Below are 24,180 nucleotides of genomic sequence, written 5' to 3' on the forward strand. Positions count from 1 at the left end.
TGAGGGCACATTAGGTATCCCAGTAAGCTCTTCAAGTAATTAAGGATTTCCTTCAAAAACATTTGCAAGCAGGGGCAGGACCACAAAAGAATATCACATTAGATGGTTGTAATTACACATTTTTCTCACAATGGACTCAACAGGAAACTATAATTTAAAATATGTGCAAGCGCTGGAAAATGTAACCGATACCCAAACTGATAGTCAAACTATACAGCCACATCCCCCTTCAGCTTGTATACTCACAGTTTCAGGTATATGCATTAAATGTTTTGCGTAAGGTTTGTCAGCGGTTACTGTGTCTTCTTTTACAGTCTCAGAGAGCACACGGCAGACCGGATCTGCTGAGCCTTCACCATGGCGGTGGAGGACAATTACCACTGGTTTTCTGCGATCTGTTTAACTGTTGCCCTGCATAGGGGACCAAGTACCACCTTTTCCATAGTGGACTCGAAGGGTAGTGAGGGCTACCATTCCAAGGTTTGTCAGTGAGGTTTTGTTCGGAACAAGAGCAAATACCACTGCTTTAAATGAGACACCAGTGGGTCAGTACCTACAAGGAGAACATGCTTTGAGCACCCCTCCAGGTCACAGAACAGCTGTTGGACGTTGCATAAAAATGGACAGGTGTCAGACTCTACGTCGAACACACTGGGTTAGCGTGTTGCCGGGCCAAATTAAGTCAGGGCAGTGTTTCTCAGAGTGAGCCACTCACACACGCGATCACCTTGAAGTGGACATTCTCATCCTAACATACATACAGACACGCCCTGATAAACATAGGCATCACATCAGTGGTACTTCATAATCGCAGGCTCACTCGGGTAGCTGCACCTTGCTGCAATGTTTCCTGAACACGGCGCAGAATGCCGCCCATTGACTCTAAATTCGGATTAAGCCCGATGCTCTGCTGAAGCGCTGCTGCCAAAGACCTTGTCCGTGTTGAGGTGCTGAGCAAACCAAGAGAGAGAGCAGACATGAGCACAAGTGCCAAGAAATTTCTCTGTAGTCCTCACCTTAAACAGGGGTCGGGCTGTCCAAGATCAAACAGCATGTGCAGAGGAATCAAGCGGTGATTCTGCCTGGCGATCACCTCCATTCCTGTGTCAATTGGTGCTTGATTTCTTCACCTTAATGAGGCACCCAACATGCCTTTTCCTGAGCAGCCACTGGAAGCACTTCCTGGTAGCATGTAAGCAGGCCCCTTACCCCCTCATTGACCCTGGTAGCAGCAAGAAGAGTTCCAAGTCTATCTTGCAGTTCTCCTGCCCCACTGGATGGAGTCCCATAGCCCGGCTGGCTTATGCTCGAGACAAATCTAGTCTTGTGTGGTCCCCGTGTGTCTCCATTCTTTACCAGCGGACACACATTTCACACCAGTATGCTGCCCTAAGTAATAAGATCGGGCCTCCAGTGGAATTGTAGCAGCCGACATAGTGTCACAAGCACCTTTAACTCACCAGACGTACAAGTTTCGAAATATCAATAATCCCTAACCCCAAACTGGGAGGCAAATCGTGAGTTTTTTTGGCAGGAGGATTTTGATTATCTATGGCCTTCAAATATTTATATCAGTGGAGAATTCATGAACAACTAGTAATCGCAAATCATGTACATTCTGTGCAACATAGGTCCCAGTGTTCCAAATGTATTGAATTATGTGACTTGTATTGCTTGGTTCCTATATTAAGGAATTATTAAACTGTTCTTTGTATACATAATAAGAATCTTGTCTGCACATTCTATGTTTAAGTGGGGCACCTAGTAACCTAGTACTGCAGTCTTTCCTTAAGAACTGATATTTAATTTTCACTATCGAGTGGCATTAGGAAGAAAGGTAAGCATTTCTTTCTTCATTAAGCGTAATTTGGAAAAATATCTTATTGTAAAGACTACAAAAGCATAAATAAAATCATCGCAAATGCTCTAACTCGTTCCTAAAAATCCTTGGTTATGGAATTTAAATATTACTTAAAGAAAGTGTTGGCAAGTAAATAAGTAGATAAAGCAGATTGGCTTGGCTTTAAAGTGTGTGGCAAGCAGTGTTGTGTCGCATGATCGGCAAGATAACCTGTGGCAAGCAGTGATAAAGTCGTCTTTATCGTGTTGGCACGGCAAGTAAATAAGTACATAAAGCGGATTGGCTTTAAAGTGCATGGCAAGCAGTGTCGTGTCGCATGATCGGCAAGATAAGGCGATGCCAGCCTTGCTTCTCATAAGCAACAACTATAAGTAAAAAGTGCAAATACAACTTCAGGCTAAGGCAGTTGAAGCAATGGCAGCCAAGGTCACATACGGGCTATGCAAATCAAACTACAGGCTACAAAGTCATTCTGCAGAGGGTATCCTAGGGGTTATGCAAGCTAAACGGATACCCGCTGTGAGTTATGGCCACCTTGTTTTCCCGGGCCAATTGACTGAGAAAATGGAGCTACTACATATAAAGGCTTACCGAAAGGTATTTAATTTTCCCTACTCAACTAGGCGCACTCCGATTCGGCTGGAGTTCAATATTCCAGCGATGGACATGGAATGTAAAAAATACATCCACAAACTGCACCATAAGCACTACCCAAGCAACGGAGACTAAAGTTCATAATTTACAAGTCGAAGCTCCCTAAGGGCCATGGGAACTACAAGTGGAGGCGCATCTTACACGAACTGGTCACAACGAGCATAGCTATGTACGATGCACTTCTGACAATTAAGGAGGACTGGCATGCATGAAGGACAGTTTATCTGAAGGGCCTGTACAATTCATAGGGCACGCGCTGGCACACATCAGCATGGATAAAGGTCTTACAACTCTAGGGGCCCGCACACGGTTCTGCTTCCATTTAGTAACCCTGTATAATCCCTTGGAGGGGCATTCTGCATAATCACGCGCCAAATAGATTGTCACTCCACACAGTACGGATCTTGCGATTCCTACCACTCTAGGGGCTCACACACAGTTCTGTCCTAATACCGCAATCTCATACAATCTCTCGGTGGGGTCTTTTGTAAAACCAAGTTCCAAACAGCCCAACTCTCTGGGTGGGGCTGTCTGTACTACCATGCGAACAGGCTGATACTCTACTGAGCATGGAATTGGCGCCGGGTAGAGCACCACTCCTACAGGTTGAACCAATCATTGCCCTTTGCCCTCTACATTTTAATGTCATGCATGCTTGCATGTTATAATATTGTATGCTCATGCACTGCATAGCTTGGCGTTCGCTCAAGCGCTGTTTCACCTCACAACGGTCATGTAAACCACAGCGACGGTGTACCTGGGGAGGTTGTTAACCTCGCCGTGCAATTAATGTAACTAAATATTTTTTTTAAATGTGTATCACACAATTTTACGGCATATTTATATCATTTGCTTTTATTTTTATTGTGGTTTATGCTATTATTTTGTATAAGATTAAGTAATCATACAATAAAAATTAATTCATTCAACACAATTCGTAGCTTTGAAATGTGACAAAATAATTATTATATTAATTCCAGATCAGGTTATACTCTATGTGGAGCTGATGAAGGGACATTTATAGAAGGTCTAATATAAATGAGATGTGGTAGGTGCAGTACAGCAAGCTGCAACTAGAGGTTCCTAATGAGCAAGGCAACATCACTGCTTGTCTAGGTGCAGTAGCACAAGCTGTGCCTAAAGGTCCCTAGTGAGAATCATAAACTTTGAAGATATGGTAAATCCATCCTACCCATAATGCATTGCATGCAAAACAGTACCACGAGTACATTCAAATAGCTAGGTCCATGTATACAATTAGTAGCTTTGAAATGTGACAAAATAATTATTATATAATTCAAGATTAGGCTGTACTCCATGTGGAGCTGATGAAGGGAAATTTATAGACGGTCTAATATAAATGTGAGATGTTCTAGCAAATAAAGTAACCACTGCCAACCTAGTTTAGGACTAAGTGATTGTCCTGTCTGAAGGCCTTTAAGAAAATAGTGCCTTGAGACTGTAATTAAAACCAAGGGCATAAAAATACATGTAATAGAGGGTGTCCTCATGGGAGGTTACAAAAAGAGACGGGGAGGTACTAAGGAGGGACTACAAAGCCTAATGGCAAATGAAAAGCCACTATTTGCAAAGGACAGGGACAGGAGCCAATTAAAAAGATGGGCGGGAAGTAGGTAGTGCTTTATACACATATGCTGAATACAGCATGTCTCGAAGAGACAGCGCAAGCGCTGCCTAGGTGAGACCTAAAAACCAAAAACAGTTTTGAGAGTTACTCACCCAATGTCAGTCAGAGGTGGCTTGTCCCGCTCCCTCTTGTAACAAATGAAGAGCTCTGGACTCTTCAGGCTGCCGTGGTTCAGGTTTGCTTGAAGGCCGGTGGGAGTGGTTTCTATGCAGGTGTAGCCCTCAGGGACCACTTCGCCGGATGACTTGATGATAACAGCAATATCTGTAATGGGAGCTTTGGGGCCCGCTGGCTTACTTTCCAAGTACTGGTCCAGCAGTGTGGAGGTGTCTGTGAGGCCTGCAACTACGAAGTAGTCAGCCACTCTGGGACCCGAGTCTTCCATCATGGCTGCTTTTGCCCCTAAACAAAGGCCAAGAGAAAAGTTTAATCAGTTATTCAAAAAATACACACATAGAAAGATTTGAGCAATACTTATTTTAGCAGAAGTACTTGCACTGCACATAATCCTTACTGACTAACTAACCACCTTTAGAGGCTCGCAACAGAGGGATTCACTTCTACGAGGTGGTGTAAAAGCTGTGGCTTAAGAGCGCACTGGTTACTGGTCAGGGAATGCCTAGAAACCAAGATGCTAAGAGTTGAAAATCATTGCACCGACCCTCCTCACGTTACAGTGCTTGAAACAATACAAGCTTTGGCAAAGCAAATAGGTCTGGTCTTTCAATAGTAGAACCTGATCTTTTGGTTTTGTCATTGCTATCCAGCACTGGTAAAAAGAAAAAAATATTATACAACATTTTAAAAGAGAAAATTTAATTGAATAAAAAAAAAATGTAGAGGGGAGTACGTCACTTTTTATTTTTATTATTTAATAAACAGCTTTACTAAATCTTGAGACAGTTATGACACACAGCCTGCCCAAGATTAGACAGAGGTTTGCGATGTAGTGAAGTCTGCCATGTCCTTGCATGACTGAATAGTCAATTCCACGTTTTGCATTTTTGGACTTTTAATCCAGGCTCACTAATGGGATTCAAAAGAATAATAGTTTTAAAATGTAAAGAAAAAAAACCCCTGTACTGGAGAGATTCATAGTGCATAGACCTGGGTAACTTGGCAGAGCTTTGGCAATGCCAACTCTTAACTCTGACAGTCATCCGTGAGATTGAAGAATAGTCCAGGTTGAGCACTGTACACCACCTTAAGAACGCACAGTCCTGTTCTCACAAGTCAAAGATGTTTAATTTCCAAGTGACTGTTCTGTACATGTAGTAGGTTGTGACAGCCAACAGGTCTGACCCGGAAACAAAAACATCACATTAATAGACATGTTTGTTGAAAAAGCACTTTTAATACATTTTTAGGTAGAGCCCAGAAGCACTCATGCGCTGCCCAGCAAAGCATTGTGTATCTGGTCGGGTTGCTTCCCTTTTATTCCTCCTTGTGCCTTTCTGAATTTCTTATTGGTAAAACATTACTCTTTGGCCCGCCTTTAGGTGTGTTTTTCACTTTGCGGTGACTGCCCACATTATATGTCCCCTTTCAGCACCACATCATCTCTCAGCATCACCAGAGTATCACCTCAGCATCATTCAGCACCGTCTAATCATCACTGCACCAGTACCCAATACTTCAGCACCACTGCAGCATCACTCAACACCCTTCAGTCTGCCCTTGAAATCTGGCATCTGTTGATTGTCCCCTAGTGTCCCTCGACTGCTCATTCAGGTACTATTTCTCAACCCCCACCCTCCTGTTGGCTATGTCCCCCCACCTCATAACAAAAACAAAAGCTGTAACAAACAAACATTAGAACAGGCAGGGAAAAGTTGGCAGCATTGCAAGGACAAAAAAACTAGTACACATTTTGAGTTAATATGGTCGTTTAGTTGTAGATAATGTCTTCTTGGTTATACATAAGCTGAAAATGCTTATAACACTTTATTATAACTTTTCAATATTCTGCACAACAGCCACAATGCTCCACTACATAGCTTAAAGACATTGGCAAAGCAAGTAGCTCTGTCTAAACACTTAAAAGGTCCCAAAGGCGAGACCTATTGGCTATGCCAATGCTTGTTCTAAGGGGGTTGAACACAAAAGAGACAATACACGTAAGAACTAGATCATAAAACTAGAATCGGATTTAAATCTGACCCACTTGCCTGATGCCCATGCCCATATGTTACTGCTGAAATATTGGGGCCCTCGCATACGTTTCTAGTGGATACTGGGGCTACAACAAGTGTGCTTTCTAAAAAACTGATCCCTGGGACTCCCTTGTCTGGCTATAATAACTGTCCATAGGCTTTGCTGGAAAGCCTATTCTTAGTCCCGTGTCTAAACCCCTGGATCTTACTATTGGACCGTTTACTGTTAGTTCATCGTTCCTTCTTGCACCAAATTGTCCTGATAATTTGCTGGGCTTCGACTTACTCAAACATTTCCATACACGCATCTATTGTTCACCGGATGGTGTATATGTTACATTTGGTAAGCCGATGCGTATTAAGCAGTATGTTATTGATGAAGTCTCACATGCATTATCCACTGTCCCGCCTTCTGCGTGGGCGGAGGGCGATACGGACGTGGGTTTATTATCTATTTATGTATTAAACTGAATGCTGTCTTGCCCCGCATACCTCAGTATAAAATATCCAGGAAGGTAGAAGCGCCATAGTTCAGATTCAGAAGACTGATGGTAATGTTTGTAATAGCCCTATCTTGCCTGTTTTGAAGAGTTCCATTTCTGAAGACAAAGAAAGTTTATCGCGTTTTAATCGATTTGCTTGAAATTAATAAAATCGTAGTGCCACAGTTTTCTGTAGTTCCAGATACTACTACTTTATTGACAATGATTCCAGCCACGACTTGTGTTCTCAGTAATTGACCTCAAGAATGCGTTCTTTTCCATTCCCATTGCTCCCTCTAGCAGGTATTTGTTTAGTTTCTCTATTAAGGGGTGCTCATTCAAATTCTGTTGTGCTCCCCAAGGGTATATAGAAAGTCCGAGGATTTATAGTCAGGCCCTTAAATGTCAACTTGATACCTTGCAGTTACCCCCGGGCACTTCATTGTTGCAATATGTGGATGATCTGCTGATAGCAGCCAACACCACTGAGCTTTGGATTGAGGCTACCCTGCTTTTACTGACTCACCTTGCAAAATTGGGCGAAAAAGTATCGAGAAAGAAGTTGCAGTTTTGTCGACCAGAGGTTACCTATTTAGGTCACCTCTTGTCGAAGGAGGGAAGGACGCTGACCAAAGACCGAATTTAGGCTATCATACATACACCTATTCCTTTTGCGTTTGAGGACGTTAGGGCATTAATTGGCATGGCGTCCTATTGTAGTCATTGGCTCCCTAATTTTTCACTCATTATTAAAGCTCTCCTTGCCCTTACATCCAAACATACCCCATTTCCTTTGCCATAGTCTTTTGAGTGTTAGGATGCATATCAGCAACTCCGAGCAGCGTTATGTTCTGCACCCGTATTAGGAACACCTGATGACACAAAACCATTTTCTCTTCATGTACACAAACGAAAATGTTGTGCATGTTCTGTCCTAACACAGCCACACAGGGACAAAACGCCCATGTGCATACTTTTTTGCAGTTCAGGACCCTGTGGCCATAGCACTCCCCGTTTGCCTGAAAGCTGTGGCAGCAACTACCATTACGATCAGACAATCAGCAGGACTTGTATTGGACCACAAACTGATGGTTTTTATTCCCCACTCCGTTGATGTATTATTGAATCAAACTAAGACACAACACTTGACGAGTGCTCGTCTGACCGGGTACAAACTCACTCTGTTAGCACCACACAGTACTCTTAAACGATGTCTGCCCCATAATCCTGGCACTTTGTTGCCATTGCCTTCTGAACAGCCTAGTAATATACACAATTGTATTTTCACCACTGACGAACACACGAAGGGTCGAGTGGATCTTACTGATACTCCTTTGTCAGATGCCCAGTGCGAATTGTATATAGATGGGTCATGCTTTAAATTGCCTGATGGCAACACGACTGCAGCTTATGCTATTATTACGCTGCACACAAATGTGGAGACAGCTCAAATCCCCTATAAGTCTGCACAATCTGCCGAACTTATTGCAATCCTGAGAGCTTGTGAGCTTAGCCAAGGATTGTCTGTAAATATCTATACAGTCTGTATGCCTTTGGAGTTGCACATAACTTTGGACGCTTGTGGCAGAAAAGGGGGTTTCTGACGTCACACAGAACAGAGATCCAACATGGAGAATTAATCCAGAATTTGTTGAATACATTAACGTTACCAAAGCAGGTGGCTATTGATAAGTGTAGCGCACATCAGAAAGCAGTAGATGATGTGGGGAGAGGCAATGCTTTTGCAGACAGTACAGCGAAAGAAACAGCACAAAGCCAACAAGGAAAAATGTATGTAATGTATTCCTCTGTAGAAAATTTGGGATATCAACGAAAAGATTAGAGAGATTCAACAGATGGCAACAAAGGAGGAAAATGAACAATGGGAAAAGACAGTGTTGGAAAGGCGAACCCGGGGGAGGCAGAAGGTGTCTGACTGACCACCCCTAGGTCTACCCCTCCTTCCGAGAAGGGACCGAGCGATGTCGAGAGGCCTCCGACGGGAGGGCCCTCTCCTAGAATCGTACAGCAGAGTACCCACACCACTACAAATATACACCACACGTAGATAGAGTTTTCAATCTTTATCGGCCAATAAGTATCGTTTCAATATATACAGCAGATCCAGAGATCTGGAAAGTCTCGTGGCAAGGTAGCGGGACAGTCTTATAGCTGGTCGGTTGCAAGGAGACCCTACGCACAGCTCTCAATCCTCGAGCTGGGGGGTTCCGGAAGGTTGGGCCGCGGCAGCTCTAGCAGGCTCCAAGATGGTTCAGCGAGTGTGGACCGCGGCAGCGCCAGCAGGCTCCAAGATGGTTACAGCAAAGATGGACCGCGGCAGCGCCAGCAGGCTCCAAGGTGGTTACAGCGAAGATGGACCGCGGCAGCGCCAGCAGGCTCCAAGGTGGTTACAGCGAAGATGGACCGCGGCAGCGCCAGCAGGCTCTAAGGTGGTTACAGCGAAGATGGACCGCGGCAGCGCCAGCAGGCTCCAAGGTGGTTACAGCGAAGATGGACCGCGGCAGCGCCAGCAGGCTCCAAGGTGGTTACAGTGAAGATGGACCGCGGCAGCGCCAGCAGGCTCCAAGGTGGTTACAGCGAAGATGGACCGCGGCAGCGCCAGCAGGTTCCAGGTAGAGCAGCAAGGGGAGTTCGTCTCAGGGTCAGCCGCGACAGCGTCAGCAGGGCTTCTCGACTCCGGGATACAACTGCCGTCCTACTCCGGGGCTGGCCCAGATATAGGTCTGGAGTCCTTTGATGTCCGGACCCTCTCGCCTGGGGGTCAGAGGGGCCGGGATGATGGTGTCCAGACACCCAGCAGGGGGTGGGGCCAGCTCTCAGGGAGCCCGGAGGTCGATCGAAACCAGGCATCCGGGGACGGTTGGAGAGCCATCGAACCTCCCCTCTCCTTGTCTCTGGTTGAGTGGCCACTCTACCACCCGGAGGGTTCTTGGTGCCTCGATGGCGGGCTCGCTGGGGCCGTGGCCGCGGCTGGGCCGGGACCACGTGTCTGTGACGTGATGGGCCCAAGATGGCGTCGGGCCTGGAATGAGGGTCCGGGGTGGGCACCGGACCGGTAATGCTGGGGCGGCCCGAGTGTGCAGTGTCAGTGGTTGTGGGCCGCCGGGTGGCGGATCTGGTGGTTTGGAGGGCGTGCAGAGGTGTGTCCGAGGCCGACCCGGGCTGGATGGAGGGCCGATGTCGTCCGGGGCCCGCCATGCGGGAGGGGTAGGACCATGCCACGAGGCCGGGTCCAACAGACAGGAATATTGGACAGTGAAAATTGTTGGAGAAAAGGGCCAGATGGGGACTGATAGAAATTGTGCAGTTCTTATGTATTACCGTTTGTCAATCAATCCAGCCATCAATAAATCAAATAAACTTTATTCGGTTTCACTTCGGAGAACTATAAAAGTTACAAAATTACATGTACCTAAAAACAGGAATACATTCTAACATGATTAAAAAAAATACAACCCCATACACAATTTATAAATAGAACCCAATACCCAGCCTCCCAAATTAATCAGTTACCATAAAGTGCAATGTGCCAGGAAAACATGTCTTCCTATTATATTTACTTCAAGGCGCAAGCTAAGCCTTCAAAATGAATAGATCCTACATGGTCCATCCATTATCTAGACATTCATACAGGCCCTGGTTTCACAGTAGATTTTAAAAACCCCACTATGAAAATAATACAATCCTATTTCAGCAGCTGGACATAAATAAGGGCAGGACAGGCCTGAATAAAATTCAGTCTTTTTAAAATGGGAACCAGGAAATGCCTGCGAGGGGTTTCATAAAACTTACATATAAACATGAAATGCAGCAGATCCTGTGGAGACTGTCCGTCGTAGCCACAGGGAGCTAGCACTTGACCGCTACTGCATCGATTAGGCCTAGCTAACAGGAGGTGAAAAAGGTTCATCCGAAACCAAGTTAATAACAAGTATTTACAATGCAATAGGTCTCGCATTATTAGTTTGAGCTATTGGCATTGTAAATGGCAATGGCTTTTATTAATTTGTTTTTAAAACCTGCAATCGGTGCATAAACACGCACTTTGAACGTATAGTCTTGCTTACGATGAGCAAGGCTGGCAGTAAAAGAGACTGCCAGCCTTGCTGCTCATAAGCATGGACTATACGTACAAAGCACTTGTTTACGCACCGATGCAAATGAATAAAAGGCATTGTCATTTACAATGCCAATAGTTCAAACTTTAATAGTTCACCATGTAGTTTTTACAATTATTCTACAGTCACAACCCATTCGACCACTGCCAGGTTGGCGTTAGGCCTTTCTGAGAAACAAAAACTATGTAGGTTTATGTCTGGGACTACTTCAAATGCAAGAAGGTACAGATGGTGCATTGTAAACCCCTGCAACGTAATAAACTTGTTTCACTGTCTGGAAATTACAAAACATTATTTACTGAATTTCCTCTTTACTTTCAAAGAGATGCTGAATAGGGGAAACATCCATTACAACGCAGTTTTTACAACGACCTACCTTTACAACGCAACTGTTACAACGCAACTGCCTTTACATCACAAGCCATTACAATGCATGCCATTACAACGCATGTCACTACAACGCATACCATTATGACGCATTATACGGTAAGTAATGGAGATTTTTTTGTATGGGATTTGGGGTAGATTGGAATAGTATTTTTTACCCCTTCACTATTCAACACTTACCCTACTGTTGCATTCACTGGAGTGGGAATAGTAATGCTTTCCCCTACACTATCTAACACTTACCCTGCTGTTGCCCTAAAAGTAATAGGCATTGTAATGGTACGCGTTGCAATGGTATGCGATGTAATGGGAGTTTAAAAAAAATGTGTTGTAATGGCATGCGTTGTAAAATCATGCAATGTAATAGTAGTTGCGAAGTAAAGACTGCGTTGTAAAAGAATGCGTTGTAATTGCATGCATTGTAACGTCATATATTGGCTGAATAGCCTTCCCCTAATGTCTCACAGGGTCAGAGCAACTAGTGAAATTTGATTCTGGTGGGTTGTAAATACAATCAGGTGAAGCGAGCAAACCCAACCCTCCCATTCAGGATCTCAGGGGGATAGAGACCTACCACAAGAAACTTTTTTAAATATGAGGCCAGATTGTGAAATTCCCAGCGCCAACAGCAGGTGTACTATATACTGGCTGCAAAATACTAGACGTCATTTTAAGAGCCAACATATGTAATAGGTCAGTCCTTAAATTTCCAAATCATAGTGTGTTGCTGTAGGAAATTGGGTTATTCATTGTGCGGCCTGGTCAAGTTATTGGTTGACAATTCTCCTTATTGGTAACAAAGCACCCCGTTGTAGTGCTTGATTCTCTGAGTAGCGAAGCAGAGCAGTCCAAGGCCTACACATAGGAGGTGGTGTGGGCTAGTAATCCCCATTCACTGTCAAGGAATAATAACACTCAGTGAATGATTGCCCAATCAGTACTTGTTCTTTATAAAAAGGAGAAGTACATTGTATTACACACACACACACTACTAAATACTACCCAATAATTTACAAATATATAAATTGGTAGATGTAAAAAAACACAGATGGCATTACATGATCAACTCTGCCCCCCCCCAAAAGTTCATACAAACATTTAAAGTAAGCCTATAGGCGATCAAAGGTTCAAGATCAGCACACTGCATGTTAAAAAACATCATTTTGTACTTAAATGCAATCACTAATAATACAAATCATGAGTGAATTCATTTATTAATGTTAATAAAAAGCACTTTCACTATGATAATCATTGTCAGACTTTTGAACCATTAAAGTGCAATCATAAAATCAACCCCTAGAGAGCATCACATTTTGACTACATTAACATGCAACCATAGACTTGGCACCTAGAAAGCACTTTAGTACATGAATTTTCTTTAGACACTTCCAGGCCACAACAACTGTATCCATAAAATCATCCCCTAAAAACACAGCACTCCGAGCTATAGAAACTATATTTAGCTACAACCCTGTATCGCACCCTTCCAAAAAGGTAGGTTTTCCTTGGCTGTTATGGAAGATTTTAAACATTTGAGATTTTAACGTAACGTCCTCAGCAACTCGTTTTCACATACACGTCAAATGAAAATAATGAAATGCAGAGAGGTTGTGCTGTGCAAAATAATAGAAGGCCTGTTTTATACATAAAAAGTGAAACATCACAGCTATTTTTCTTGAACTGCTCTATAACCTGTCTGGTGTTCTACAGATACCAGTTGTTGGTAATTTGACTTTCCACATGATACCTCTCTGACCTTTTAAAGTATTTCTCATTAGTCTCTTGCCGCCCAGTAAGAAATAATAGTCTTATTGAAGTGGCAGAACCAGTTGATTAAGCCGACTGCGTTTTATGAGATATTTAGTGCAGCAGCAAGAAGTGCTGCACAGGCTAAAATAAGTTTTACAGGTTGCCTTCGCTGAGGTGGCGTAGATTCGACAGAAAATATAATAAATATGTCAAATAAAAAACTGCTCAGTTTAGATAATTCCTCCCAAGGAGAAACGCACTGCACCGCCGTGTGATAATTTGGGACAGCAAGACGAAGCACACAGGCTGCAGGTCTGCGGAGGGACCCATGCCCATATGGTCTGGTGCCCATTAACATGTTATGGGTTGGATCGGAGGGTTCTGTCCTTCATGCCTGTGTGCGCTCCCTGTCTCCTATGGATACGCTACAAAGTGGACTGGATCAAAGGTTACATCTATGAGCTGTAATGTCACTCTAGCACGGCGCAGACTGGCGGGGAGTGTGGGCAGCAGAAGAAGAGAAAACATTATTAATGTGCCCTGAAAGTCTGATGGGCACGTCACCTCTTCAGCCTCTGCCTGAGAGCAAGCAGACTGGGTTCTGCTCGGACCCCAGAGCGAGTCCACCAAGGGACACTTTACTGCGGAGCTCCCAGACGGTTCTGTCACTGTGTGGAAAGAATTTCTAGCGTCATGTTATGCGCAGCGTCGTGACACTACATAATAAGGTAGGCAGATGTATGGGAGGTGGGTTTATAGAATTCACATGTGGGTTATGTTCAGTGAGACAACCCCACTATACATTTGATACATTATACATATATACATAGATAATATATATTTATATAAATAATCGCGGTTGCAGAGGCTATGTGGCTCATAGTAATAATAGAGTAAGCCAGAGGGAGCAGGCAAGAAAGGGTGCACTGTGTGGATCCTCCAGCCTAGTGAGCCTCGAGCCTTGTGAGCTTTGAGGGCAGACTTGACTTGAAAGCAGTAGATAGAAGATAGTCCAGGGCTCCGACCAGGGAGGGTGTCAGTCGAGGTGTCTGAACATGGCAAGTGTGGCCAGGCATGGAGCAGAGCAGATCATTCAACGGCACAGCAGGCTTTTTAGCACATATGGTTAAAAAGAAGTAACCACTGTGGACATTTTTGTTTTACCTAAATTGATCAGACCAAGGATTGGCAAAGCCAATAGGTGCAGCCTATGGAAGAGATCTATTGGCTATGCTTTTTTATATATTTTAGACATGTTGCACAGCAGCACAGGCTACTGTACAACATTGCTTACAGTAGGCCTAGCTGCAGGGGCCCCCTCAGCATATTACTCGGGCCTCAGAGCTCTGGACTAAATCTGGAGCTGGGCCCGCCATGTACCTTTCAGGGGGCCCTCAATTTTCGTTACGCCACTGCACGTGTGTTCTCTGTGGAAGGACTTTGGAGTATCACCTAAACCTGCAGTTTCCTGCGACTTAGTGATTCAGGTATTTTTCCTACTTTTCACTTTCATAGTAAAAAGGTTCATAATAACAGGAGCAGAGAAGACGCTGGTATCGGGCTCGTAACTGCGAGATCACACAAACAACACCATTCCTTCAGGCGCAGATAAGGGCTGCAGCCTGCCCTGTGCACCGGAAGAGGCACGGGGGATCGTTTGCATGCGCCCGTACAAATCTAAAGTTACAGGACCCGAACCAGACACTTGTGGAGGATTTATCAAAGCGGCCGCCCATCCTGTGACTTCGGCACAGCACGCGGCGTGTATTCTGTTTTTAGGGCTCGGCCTCCGCCCACTGAAAGTGGGAGGAGTTTCGAGATCCTAATGTTAAAGGGAAAAAAAAAGTATCTCCTAGGGCTTTGGCGAGACACATTCCACACATTCCTTAGTCTGGTATCTCATCTGGCCAGTGATTCGTCTTCGTTGTGGTGTCGTTTTAATAGGCTTGAAGTGATAGGGTAAATGTAGTTATCCTCCGCCATGTTGGGCATTTTTCGTTCGTGTGCGCGCAAAGAAGTACATTAATTATAATTAGGAGCTGTCAGGGTGCCTCCGTAAGTGAATCCAGATGGCCGGGCGCGTTCACCATTCAGCAGCGCTCAGCGCGCAGCTGCTCCATGCCAGGCCGGGAAAGGGCTTCATTAGTTCAAGAACAAGAGTCTGACGTTCTGTCATGGGCTGTTCTTTTAATCTCAGTTTCATTTTTTTTCTGGAATGGTCCGTGGCCGGTGTGAATGGAATTGTTCTCTCGAGTTTATTATGTGTTTCTTTGCAGCAGCTTTTGTTTTCGGAGCTGAGGTAATGAATAGCAAGCTGGCAGGCAGCGCCTTTTAGAACTCTTTGCTTTCTGTTTGAGACTCCTGACAATGTTTTACAAAATCTTTTTTCTAAAAGCAAGCATCTATCGGAAGTGGGAGATAGGAACCTTTTGACTGGTTTCATATAGTTCAGAGATTCACTTTCATTCCTCTTTAAATATCACTCTTTAGGTGTTCAAGGTTTGTGTATTTTTTTTTTACATATCTTAAGACAATCTAAAAGTATTTTTTCAAGATGAAATGCCAAAGCAGCACTATGCAGAGCAATGACATACTACAAGTGGCATACTATAATATTTTTTTAATAAGGGGCAAGACGTTGAAAGCCTAATAGCATTCTCAAAGTTTATGTGTAGTGTTCATAAAAGCAGCAAATCTGGGATAAGCTGGGGGGAACTGTCTTTCGCTCTAAAGGCTGTCTGTCAACAGGTTTCCGCTTTCAGAAGTCTAACTGGAATTCTTCAGGACTGTTTATATGGAGTAGTTGCACTATTCTAGCAGACAGTAAAGCATCTGATTACAGTGGTCTTGGGGGCAGAAAACATGACCGCCTTGCTCCTGTCACACTCACATACGTGTATATGACAATTGTGAGAGTGCAGTTTGACAGTTGAGAGTGCAGTTTGACAGTTGAGAGTGCAGTTTGAGAGTTGAGAGTGCAGATTGAGAGTGCAGTTTGAGAGTGCAGTTTGAGAGTGCAGTTTGAGAGTGCAGTTTGAGAGTGCAGTATGAGAGTGCAGTATGAGAGTGCAGTATGAGAGTGCAGTATGAGAGTGGTGTTTGAGAGTGCAGAGTGCAGTTTGAGAGTGGAGATTGAGAGTGCAGTTTGAGAGTGGAGATTGAGAGTGCAGTTTGAGAGTGCAGTTTGAGAGTGCAGTTTGAGAGTGCAGTTTGAGAGTGCAGTTTGAGAGTGCAGTTTGAGAGTGCAGTTTGAGAGTGCAGTTTGAGAGTGCAGTTTGAGAGTGCAGTTTGAGAGTGCAGTTTGAGAGTGCAGTTTGAGAGTGCAGTTTGAGAGTGCAGAGTGGCGGTGCAGAGTGGTGGTGCAGAGTGGCGGTGCAGAGTGCAGAGTGGTGGTGCAGAGTGGCGGTGCAGAGTGCAGAGTGGCGGTGCAGAGTGGCGGTGCAGAGTGCAGAGTGGCGGTGCAGAGTGGCGGTGCAGAGTGCAGAGTGGCGGTGCAGAGTGCAGAGTGGCGGTGCAGAGTGCAGAGTGGCGGTGCAGAGTGCAGAGTGGCGGTGCAGAGTGGCGGTGCAGAGTGGCAGTGCAGAGTGGCAGTGCAGAGTGGCAGTGCAGAGTGCAGAGTGGCGGTGCAGAGTGGCAGTGCAGAGTGCAGAGTGGCGGTGCAGAGTGGCAGTGCAGAGTGCAGAGTGGCGGTGCAGAGTGCAGAGTGGCGGTGCAGAGTGCAGAGTGGCGGTGCAGAGTGGCGGTGCAGAGTGGCGGTGCAGAGTGGCGGTGCAGAGTGGCGGTGCAGAGTGGCGGTGCAGAGTGGCGGTGCAGAGTGGCGGTGCAGAGTGGCGGTGCAGAGTGGCGGTGCAGAGTGACAGTGAGTGCAGAGTGACAGTGAGTGCAGAGTGACAGTGAGTGCAGAGTGACAGTGAGTGCAGAGTGACAGTGAGTGCAGAGTGACAGTGAGTGCAGAGTGACAGTGAGTGCAGCGTGACAGTGAGTGCAGAGTGACAGTGAGTGCAGAGTGACAGTGAGTGCAGAGTGACAGTGAGTGCAGAGTGACAGTGAGTGCAGAGTGACAGCAGAGTGACAGTGAGTGCAGAGTGACAGCAGAGTGACAGTGAGTGCAGAGTGACAGCAGAGTGACAGTGAGTGCAGAGTGACAGCAGAGTGACAGTGAGTGCCGAGTGACAGTGAGTGCAGAGTGACTGTAGAGTGCAGAGTGACTGTAGAGTGCAGAGTGACTGTAGAGTGCAGAGTGACTGTAGAGTGCAGAGTGACTGTAGAGTGCAGAGTGACTGTAGAGTGCAGAGTGACTGTAGAGTGCAGAGTGACTGTAGAGTGCAGAGTGACTGTAGAGTGCAGAGTGACTGTAGAGTGCAGAGTGACTGTAGAGTGCAGAGTGACTGTAGAGTGCAGAGTGACTGTAGAGTGCAGAGTGACTGCAGAGTGCAGAGTGACAGCAGAGTGCAGAGTGACAGCAGAGTGCAGAGTGACAGCAGAGTGCAGAGTGACAGCAGAGTGCAGAGTGACAGCAGAGTGCAGAGTGACAGCGAGTGCAGAGTGACAGCGAGTGCAGAGTGACAGTGAGTGCAGAGTGACAGTGAGTGCAGAGTGACAGTGAGTGCAGAGTGACAGTGAGTGCAGAGTGACAGTGAGTGCAGAGTGACAGTGAGTGCAGAGTGACTGCAGAGACAGTGTGTCAGGGTGCACATTGTGTGAGTGTGCAGAATGAGTGTGCAGGGTAAACAGTGTGTGACTATGCAGGGTGACATTAGGAGTGTGCGGGTGAGCAGTGTGTGAATGTTACGGGGCAGTGTGTGAGTGTGCAGAAAACACCACACACACATACACCACACACACATAACGCACACACAAACCACACACCTCAGTCTCTCAACACCACACACTTGTCACCACTCAACACAACACACTCACCACCACACTCACTCCCCAGGCTCACCCCCACAGACTCACCACCACACACTCACCAGCACACAGAAAACAACACACACAACAACACACCCCCAGCCGTCAATGAATGCTTTCACCATGCACAAACACCAACAACCATCATCCATCTGTGCACGCTTTTACCAAGCACACACCCACCAGCCGTCAGTGCACCCTTCCACCAGGCACACACACCTCCAGCCGGCAGTGCACTTTTCCACCAAGCAATCGCAGTATGGTACACTTTACTTTTAAACATATTCATATGAAGCACAGCATGCCACCATTGGTAAATTACAATTCAACAAACATACTTCCACTACACACCACATGCACACACTCCATAACACATGGCAAAAAGACATTGGCATTTACGCCATTAGCTCAAACTCAAATAAATCCGAGCCAGATTGCATTTCTAATGCTTGTTTGCATTAGGTTTCACGTTGCCCTGCGCGAAGATCTGCCTTAGTTGTATTTTAAATGGCCAGGTGCGCCCATGTTATTGTTTAGCACATTTGCCTCCCTTATTTTTGGGTTTCCCGTTGCCCTGTTGTACTCCTTCCGGCTTATTATGATGAAAGCAATGAGTCTCGACTGCGGTGGTTATTTTTATACAGTGGCTTCTAGTATTTTAGCGCATCTTCCATTACCTGCAAAAATGTCAGTTTCAAGAAAATGCAGCCAATAATACCAGTCTCGCCTCTAATGAGAAGGCACCGAGCTGTCATTAATGGAAAACAAGTTAGTATGGAAGGCTTTACATGCTAGTTTAATAAAATCATGAGCCGCTAGGTGTCTATGCCCTCTGCAGTTGGTCTTTATTCTGAAAACGTTTAGGTCGTGAAAATCAGTGTGCTAAAGTGAGCGAAACAGTTATATTTTAATTTATTGAGTTTCAACCTGTTTTCTTCTGAGACAAAACAGGCTCAGGGCAACACTAAAAAAAAAAAAAAAAAAAAAAAGAAGCTCGCGAGTGGTGCGCACGCGCCACTGCGAGCATATGTCTTCAATTATCACACCGGTGTCTGGCCGCGATAATTGAAGACATATGGGCTTTGGTGCGCGGAACAGACTCCAATAGGCCATAGGCGAAATCCAAACTGGACATCTGACAGGATCTTATGCTCCTCCGCCCAAGTGGATAGTCTCTGTAAGAGAATACATCCACAACCTTAACCACGGAGTCAAGGAGGGAGGTTGGCCTAGAACAGTGAGTGCTATTCCGGTCACCCTTCTTAAAGACAGGAACTATAGTGGAAGAGGCCCAAGACTGAGGATAACTATTCTTTTCAGCTACGCTAAACACAACCTCCAGTACCGGAGCCTAGAACGAAGGGTCAGGCTTAAACAGGTCCGGAGCAATACCATTTGGGCCGGGGCCTTATTAGTGGATAGCGCAGCAATGCCTGCCACAAGCTCACCCTGTTCAAAAATCATTACAGGGGCATTTATATCCCGACCTTCTTGGCAAGTGTGCTCCAAAAAGCTGTCAAACATAGATTTAAAATGGAGCACCCTTTCCCGCTCAGTGATATGCAAATCTACAGGCCCCCCCACTTCCTGACCAACAAGCATTTACAATGCAATGGTCTCGGCATTGTTAAAGTTAGAGCTATTGGCATTACTCATGACATTATTTTTATTTATGTTTTTGTTTTTAAAACATAAATAAATGGCATTGTTATTTACAATGCCAATCACTCGCAAATGCGAGACCTATTGAATTTGCACCCACACAGAGCCACCCACACAAAGACACCCACACACACATACAGAGCCACCCACACAGTCATTCACACAGAGCCACCCACACACACACAGAGCCACCCACACACACACACAGAGAAGCGCAGCCTACGTAGGCCGAGACCTAAAAACATACATGTGGCATACATTGGAAACGTGAATTATGCATAGCAGATGTGTAATTTTTTTTTAACAATTATGTTGTAGATCCTGGTTTGATGCAAAAACGCACTGAGTTCTTTCTCTGTGTGCAACACGAGCACTTTTAAGCTTAAACTACAATTAGTTTAAATTTAACTTATATCCTATTCTTCCAATATATGACTGTCACAAGACATAAATTGAATGTTTGTTTATTTATAATGTAGGATTTCACATTTATTCTGCAGAACTGAACCTATATGAAATGTTGCAAGGTGGGAGGGCATGGACTGACCGTATGTTCAGTACATCTACCATATGTAAAAGAGGATATTGAAAGTAACTTTGCACTTCCATAAATCAATATAGGAATACTTCCTGCTGTCCGGTTCTTTAATTATATTTCGTAGAACCCCTTTGTGACTTGCAGTACTTATTCAAAATATTTTTATTTTCTAAAACCTGCACACTCTACTCAGCCTAGAAGCATCAAGAGGCAAGAGTGTCATGTTGGGTAGTAAAAGGCGGCTATAATTATGTCGTGTTAAAGGCGGCTTTAATTATGTTGTGTTAAAGGCGGCTTTAATTATGTGGCGTTAAGGAATGCAGCAGGTGCACTTTGATTTGAAAGGCTTCATTAGCACAGACTTTGTACATTGAATCGACCTGGACAGGAACGTAACTTTCAAGAATGCAGGATGTGCAGTCGCACCACGGCGCAACAATTATGCGGCACAGTTGTCACGCTGTTTCAAGAAGTCACAAAGAATGTGTGCCCTGTTTGTGGGTGTTTAGATCTCCTGCAGTCAGTGGACACAAGAGCCTATGAGCTCTCACCAATCCAGAGGATGACGTAGGTCTGATAGATATTATTAACTAGAAACTGGCCGGTGTCAAGGGTGGCACTCTGCAACCCTGGTCTTAGCTCAATAGCAATCGCCACGCTGTGACACGCAGGCCACGCCTGTAATTTAAAAGGAAAACCTGAAACCTGTTAGTCCCACAACGTTAAATACGGCTGCATGGAAAGCCAGGAATGGAATTTAATGACAAACGCCCAAGACTGGATGTCACCACAAGACAAGTTATTGACCACTTGGCAGTTAAGTAAAATTTATGCGTTACACAGGGGCTTATTTACAAGCCTGGTGCGCCGCCAGAGCGTCACTTTTAACAGGGGGGGGAAATGACGTAACGGCTGCGCAACGGGCTTGTAAATAAGCCCCACAGTTTTTAAAGGACTGCCCTAATTTCACATTCCGCGCGTCTTTTGTATTGCATCCTGCCATGACCACGTAGTTGCCAATCAACCAACACAAGATCACACAATTCAGTTCCAGTTAACGGTGCAGCGCCGTGCTTCACGCGTTGCTCGTGGCTTGCTATTGCGGCGTTAAGCCTCTCGTGCCCAGGCCTCTTAACCTGATGTGTGTCGTGGGGGAGGCAGAGAAGGTTTGTGAGGAATGAGTGGCGCTAGATGGAAAACAAGCACTTCAGGGCTGGCCGGAATGATTTTCCCTTCCTTGTAATTGGCACAGAGCTGCGGCCCTAATGGACGGAAAGCCTCTCTTCCCCGCTGTAAAAAAAATAAATGTAAATCCAGAACTTGTATAGCGCACAAATCACCCCCGAAGGGGAAACATCCTTTTCAACGTATGCGTTGTAACGTCATACATCCCCCCCGAAGGGGTCTCTCGGCGCTGGGGGCCGTTGGGAAGATTAGGCGAGCTATTGCCCAGAGTCGCATGGTGCTGGGCAGACCCCTGCAGCCGGGGATCGAACCATTATCCTCAGCGTCCGTCGCCCTCGCCGCGGCCCCACACCTCTCCCCGCTGTCTTCCGCGATCAATCGCCTCGCAGGGGCTGGCACTGGGGAGCTGCTGAGAGCCGCTTCGCTGGTAATGGATGGCTGCGGGTTAGAGCAGACGAGGCCGCCGACCGAGCCTGTCAGCTCCCCCGCAGCCTGCCGGCTGTGCTGAGTGACTGCGCAGCCAGGGAAGCCTGTCGAGGGGCGGCCACCAGCCGCCACCCTCCTCCAGCAGATGACAGACGCCTACAGGAGACCGAGGCAGCACGGCTTCCGTCGGAGCTCTGTGGAGGCAGACCAGGCCCATCCATGGACAGCTGTGGTGTTTCGCCTCAGAGCCCGGCGCGTGCTTCCTTTTATGTTTACACTATCCAAGGGCACGCACGTAACTCGGAATTTCAGGAGATAATGTGTGAACTACATAGAGGGAATTACTGCCCACTCAGACTTGAGCAGTCAGCACTTCATGCATTAACTGGTGAATTTGCACAACGAGGGGGTGGCACGAGGGAACAGACGCACAACGAGGGGGGCAGGAAAGCAAGCACATAGAGGGGGGGGGGGACTTACCGGCTCAGGGGGGTAAGTCTCTGTCTGTTGCGCAAACCTCTCGGTCCGACAACGCCATGCACACCACCATCTTTCTCTGAGGTGAGGCAGGAATGCCTCGGAGAAAGCACCGTCATTTTCGCATTCGGGGCGTGGTTTTCGTTCTCTCCTCTTACCATTGACTGGAATGTAAAATTCCAGCCAATGGTAAGAGGTGAGAAAGAAAAGAGAAAGAACACCAAAAACACCCCCCCCCCGAATCCCGCCTTGAACCGAGTGACGCCCCTCTCCTCCAATGGCTGGCCTCCGTTTAGGAAGCCAGCCAATGGAGAAGAGGGGAGGGTTCAAGCCCCTATACTGTAAACATAAAATCTCAGCTGCGCGACACTGCTGCGCAGTGTACGCTAGGCCGAGACCTAAAAAGGGGGAGATTCACAACACTCCAAAACCTAGAGCTGTTCCCGAGAGTGCTAGAGTCAATCGGCTCCCTCCAAGCCTCTTCCTTCAGGGCACCCTTCCGTCTGACCAAAACTGATTTATATTCTTTACGGCATACACGTACCTCGATTTGATTACTTGGTTTGGCTGACAGAGCTTCCCTCAGCTTTTTCGCAGCCAGAGAGCAGTGAGAGTCAAACCATCTGGGGCCGGATGTAGACGTTCTACCAGCCGGGGCACTTAAGATTTCACCGACTTTACGCGCTATGGATTCATACGTGCCAATAATTTCCCTAGGAGAAGAGCCTGCAGAAGTGCAAAGTGCTAACTCAGGAGCACAAGATACATTTACTTGACTATAACATTTGTCTGGGGAGATCTGGGACAATTTAGGTTGTTGTTTGCCATCAGTTGGTCTAAGTAAACCCCTGCTTGTTACCTCGCCAATTCGTGCTGATAATGGGCCCTGCCTATAGACACACAGTGGGTTATGGTCACTATAAGCACTCTCAACAATGTTAAAACCAAAAAACAAAGTTTGTAGGTAAGAAGAAATTAAAATAAAATCTATGAACAACCCCCTACCACTCCCTTTAAAAGTTAGAACAGGAAATATAGTGTGCGGGGCAGTTGAGGACATCAAGTCCATCATATCCAATTCATTTTACAAATTATTCAGCGATTCCCCCTGGGCATGATGTTCAAAATGAAACCCCTTCATACGGGGACAGCCCAACTCAGATATACAGGATAACATTGGATTTCCACATGGATGGAGGTTACAATTACCAAAAACCATAAGGTTATGTAGAAAAGAACCGAAAGACTGTCTAATAAATGTGCCATGGGTGGTGATGTTTCAGGCAACATGTGGGTAGGTCACAGAGTTGTAAAAATTAATAACTCCCCATCTAGTGTCTCCTTTTTGGCTATCAGTGCCAGTATTCCTGGGTTTGTGGTGGTCACAACCTGAAACTGACAATCGACTGCCAAAGATATATATACACAACTAGACCTCCCTTGGGTCTTCCACTCGCCAAAGGAGTAGCTGGGACAAAGAAAGCCTTGTAACCTTCCAAAAATAGATCACAATCCACTGACCATGTTTCTTGGAAACTAATTACAGTGAATTGCTTCACAAATTGCACCCATAATGGGTCTCGGAGCTTATTTGCCAACCCTGCAATGTTCCAATATATATAAAATTATTGGTTATTTCACCTAAGCTCCTCTCAGCTACCTCTATTGGGAACTAGGTATGTGCAGCAAGTTCAGGGAGCGTAGGGATCCTTAGTCAATCACACTCCTCCAACCCTGTTAAAGCAGAGAATCTGTTATTTAATTCCAGCAAAGGGCAGGCGCCAAACGGACCATCTGTTGCAAACGAAGAATAGGCTGTTGCCTAAGTACTGGTCTGGTTGTCCACCCACCTCCAGGAGCTGCAAGATGGACATTATCACACATTTCCCCTAGGAGAAACGGGTTTAT

General features: G+C 45.7%; 1 protein-coding gene across 1 annotated transcript in view; it reads right to left on the minus strand.

Annotated features, from left to right (window-relative positions):
- The window catches only part of DENND4C (DENN domain containing 4C), a 1,285,018-nt gene that overhangs the window by 1,090,459 nt on the left and 170,379 nt on the right, over positions 1-24,180 (minus strand). The window contains exon 3 of the mRNA XM_078675962.1: positions 4,256-4,565. Within this exon, the coding sequence (XP_078532088.1) occupies positions 4,256-4,551 (296 nt within the window). The 5' untranslated portion in view covers positions 4,552-4,565. The remainder of the gene's footprint in view (positions 1-4,255; positions 4,566-24,180) is intronic.

This window comes from Lissotriton helveticus, chromosome 2_1, assembly GCF_964261635.1.
Source record: "Lissotriton helveticus chromosome 2_1, aLisHel1.1, whole genome shotgun sequence".
In the NCBI taxonomy this organism is placed as follows: domain Eukaryota; kingdom Metazoa; phylum Chordata; class Amphibia; order Caudata; family Salamandridae; genus Lissotriton; species Lissotriton helveticus.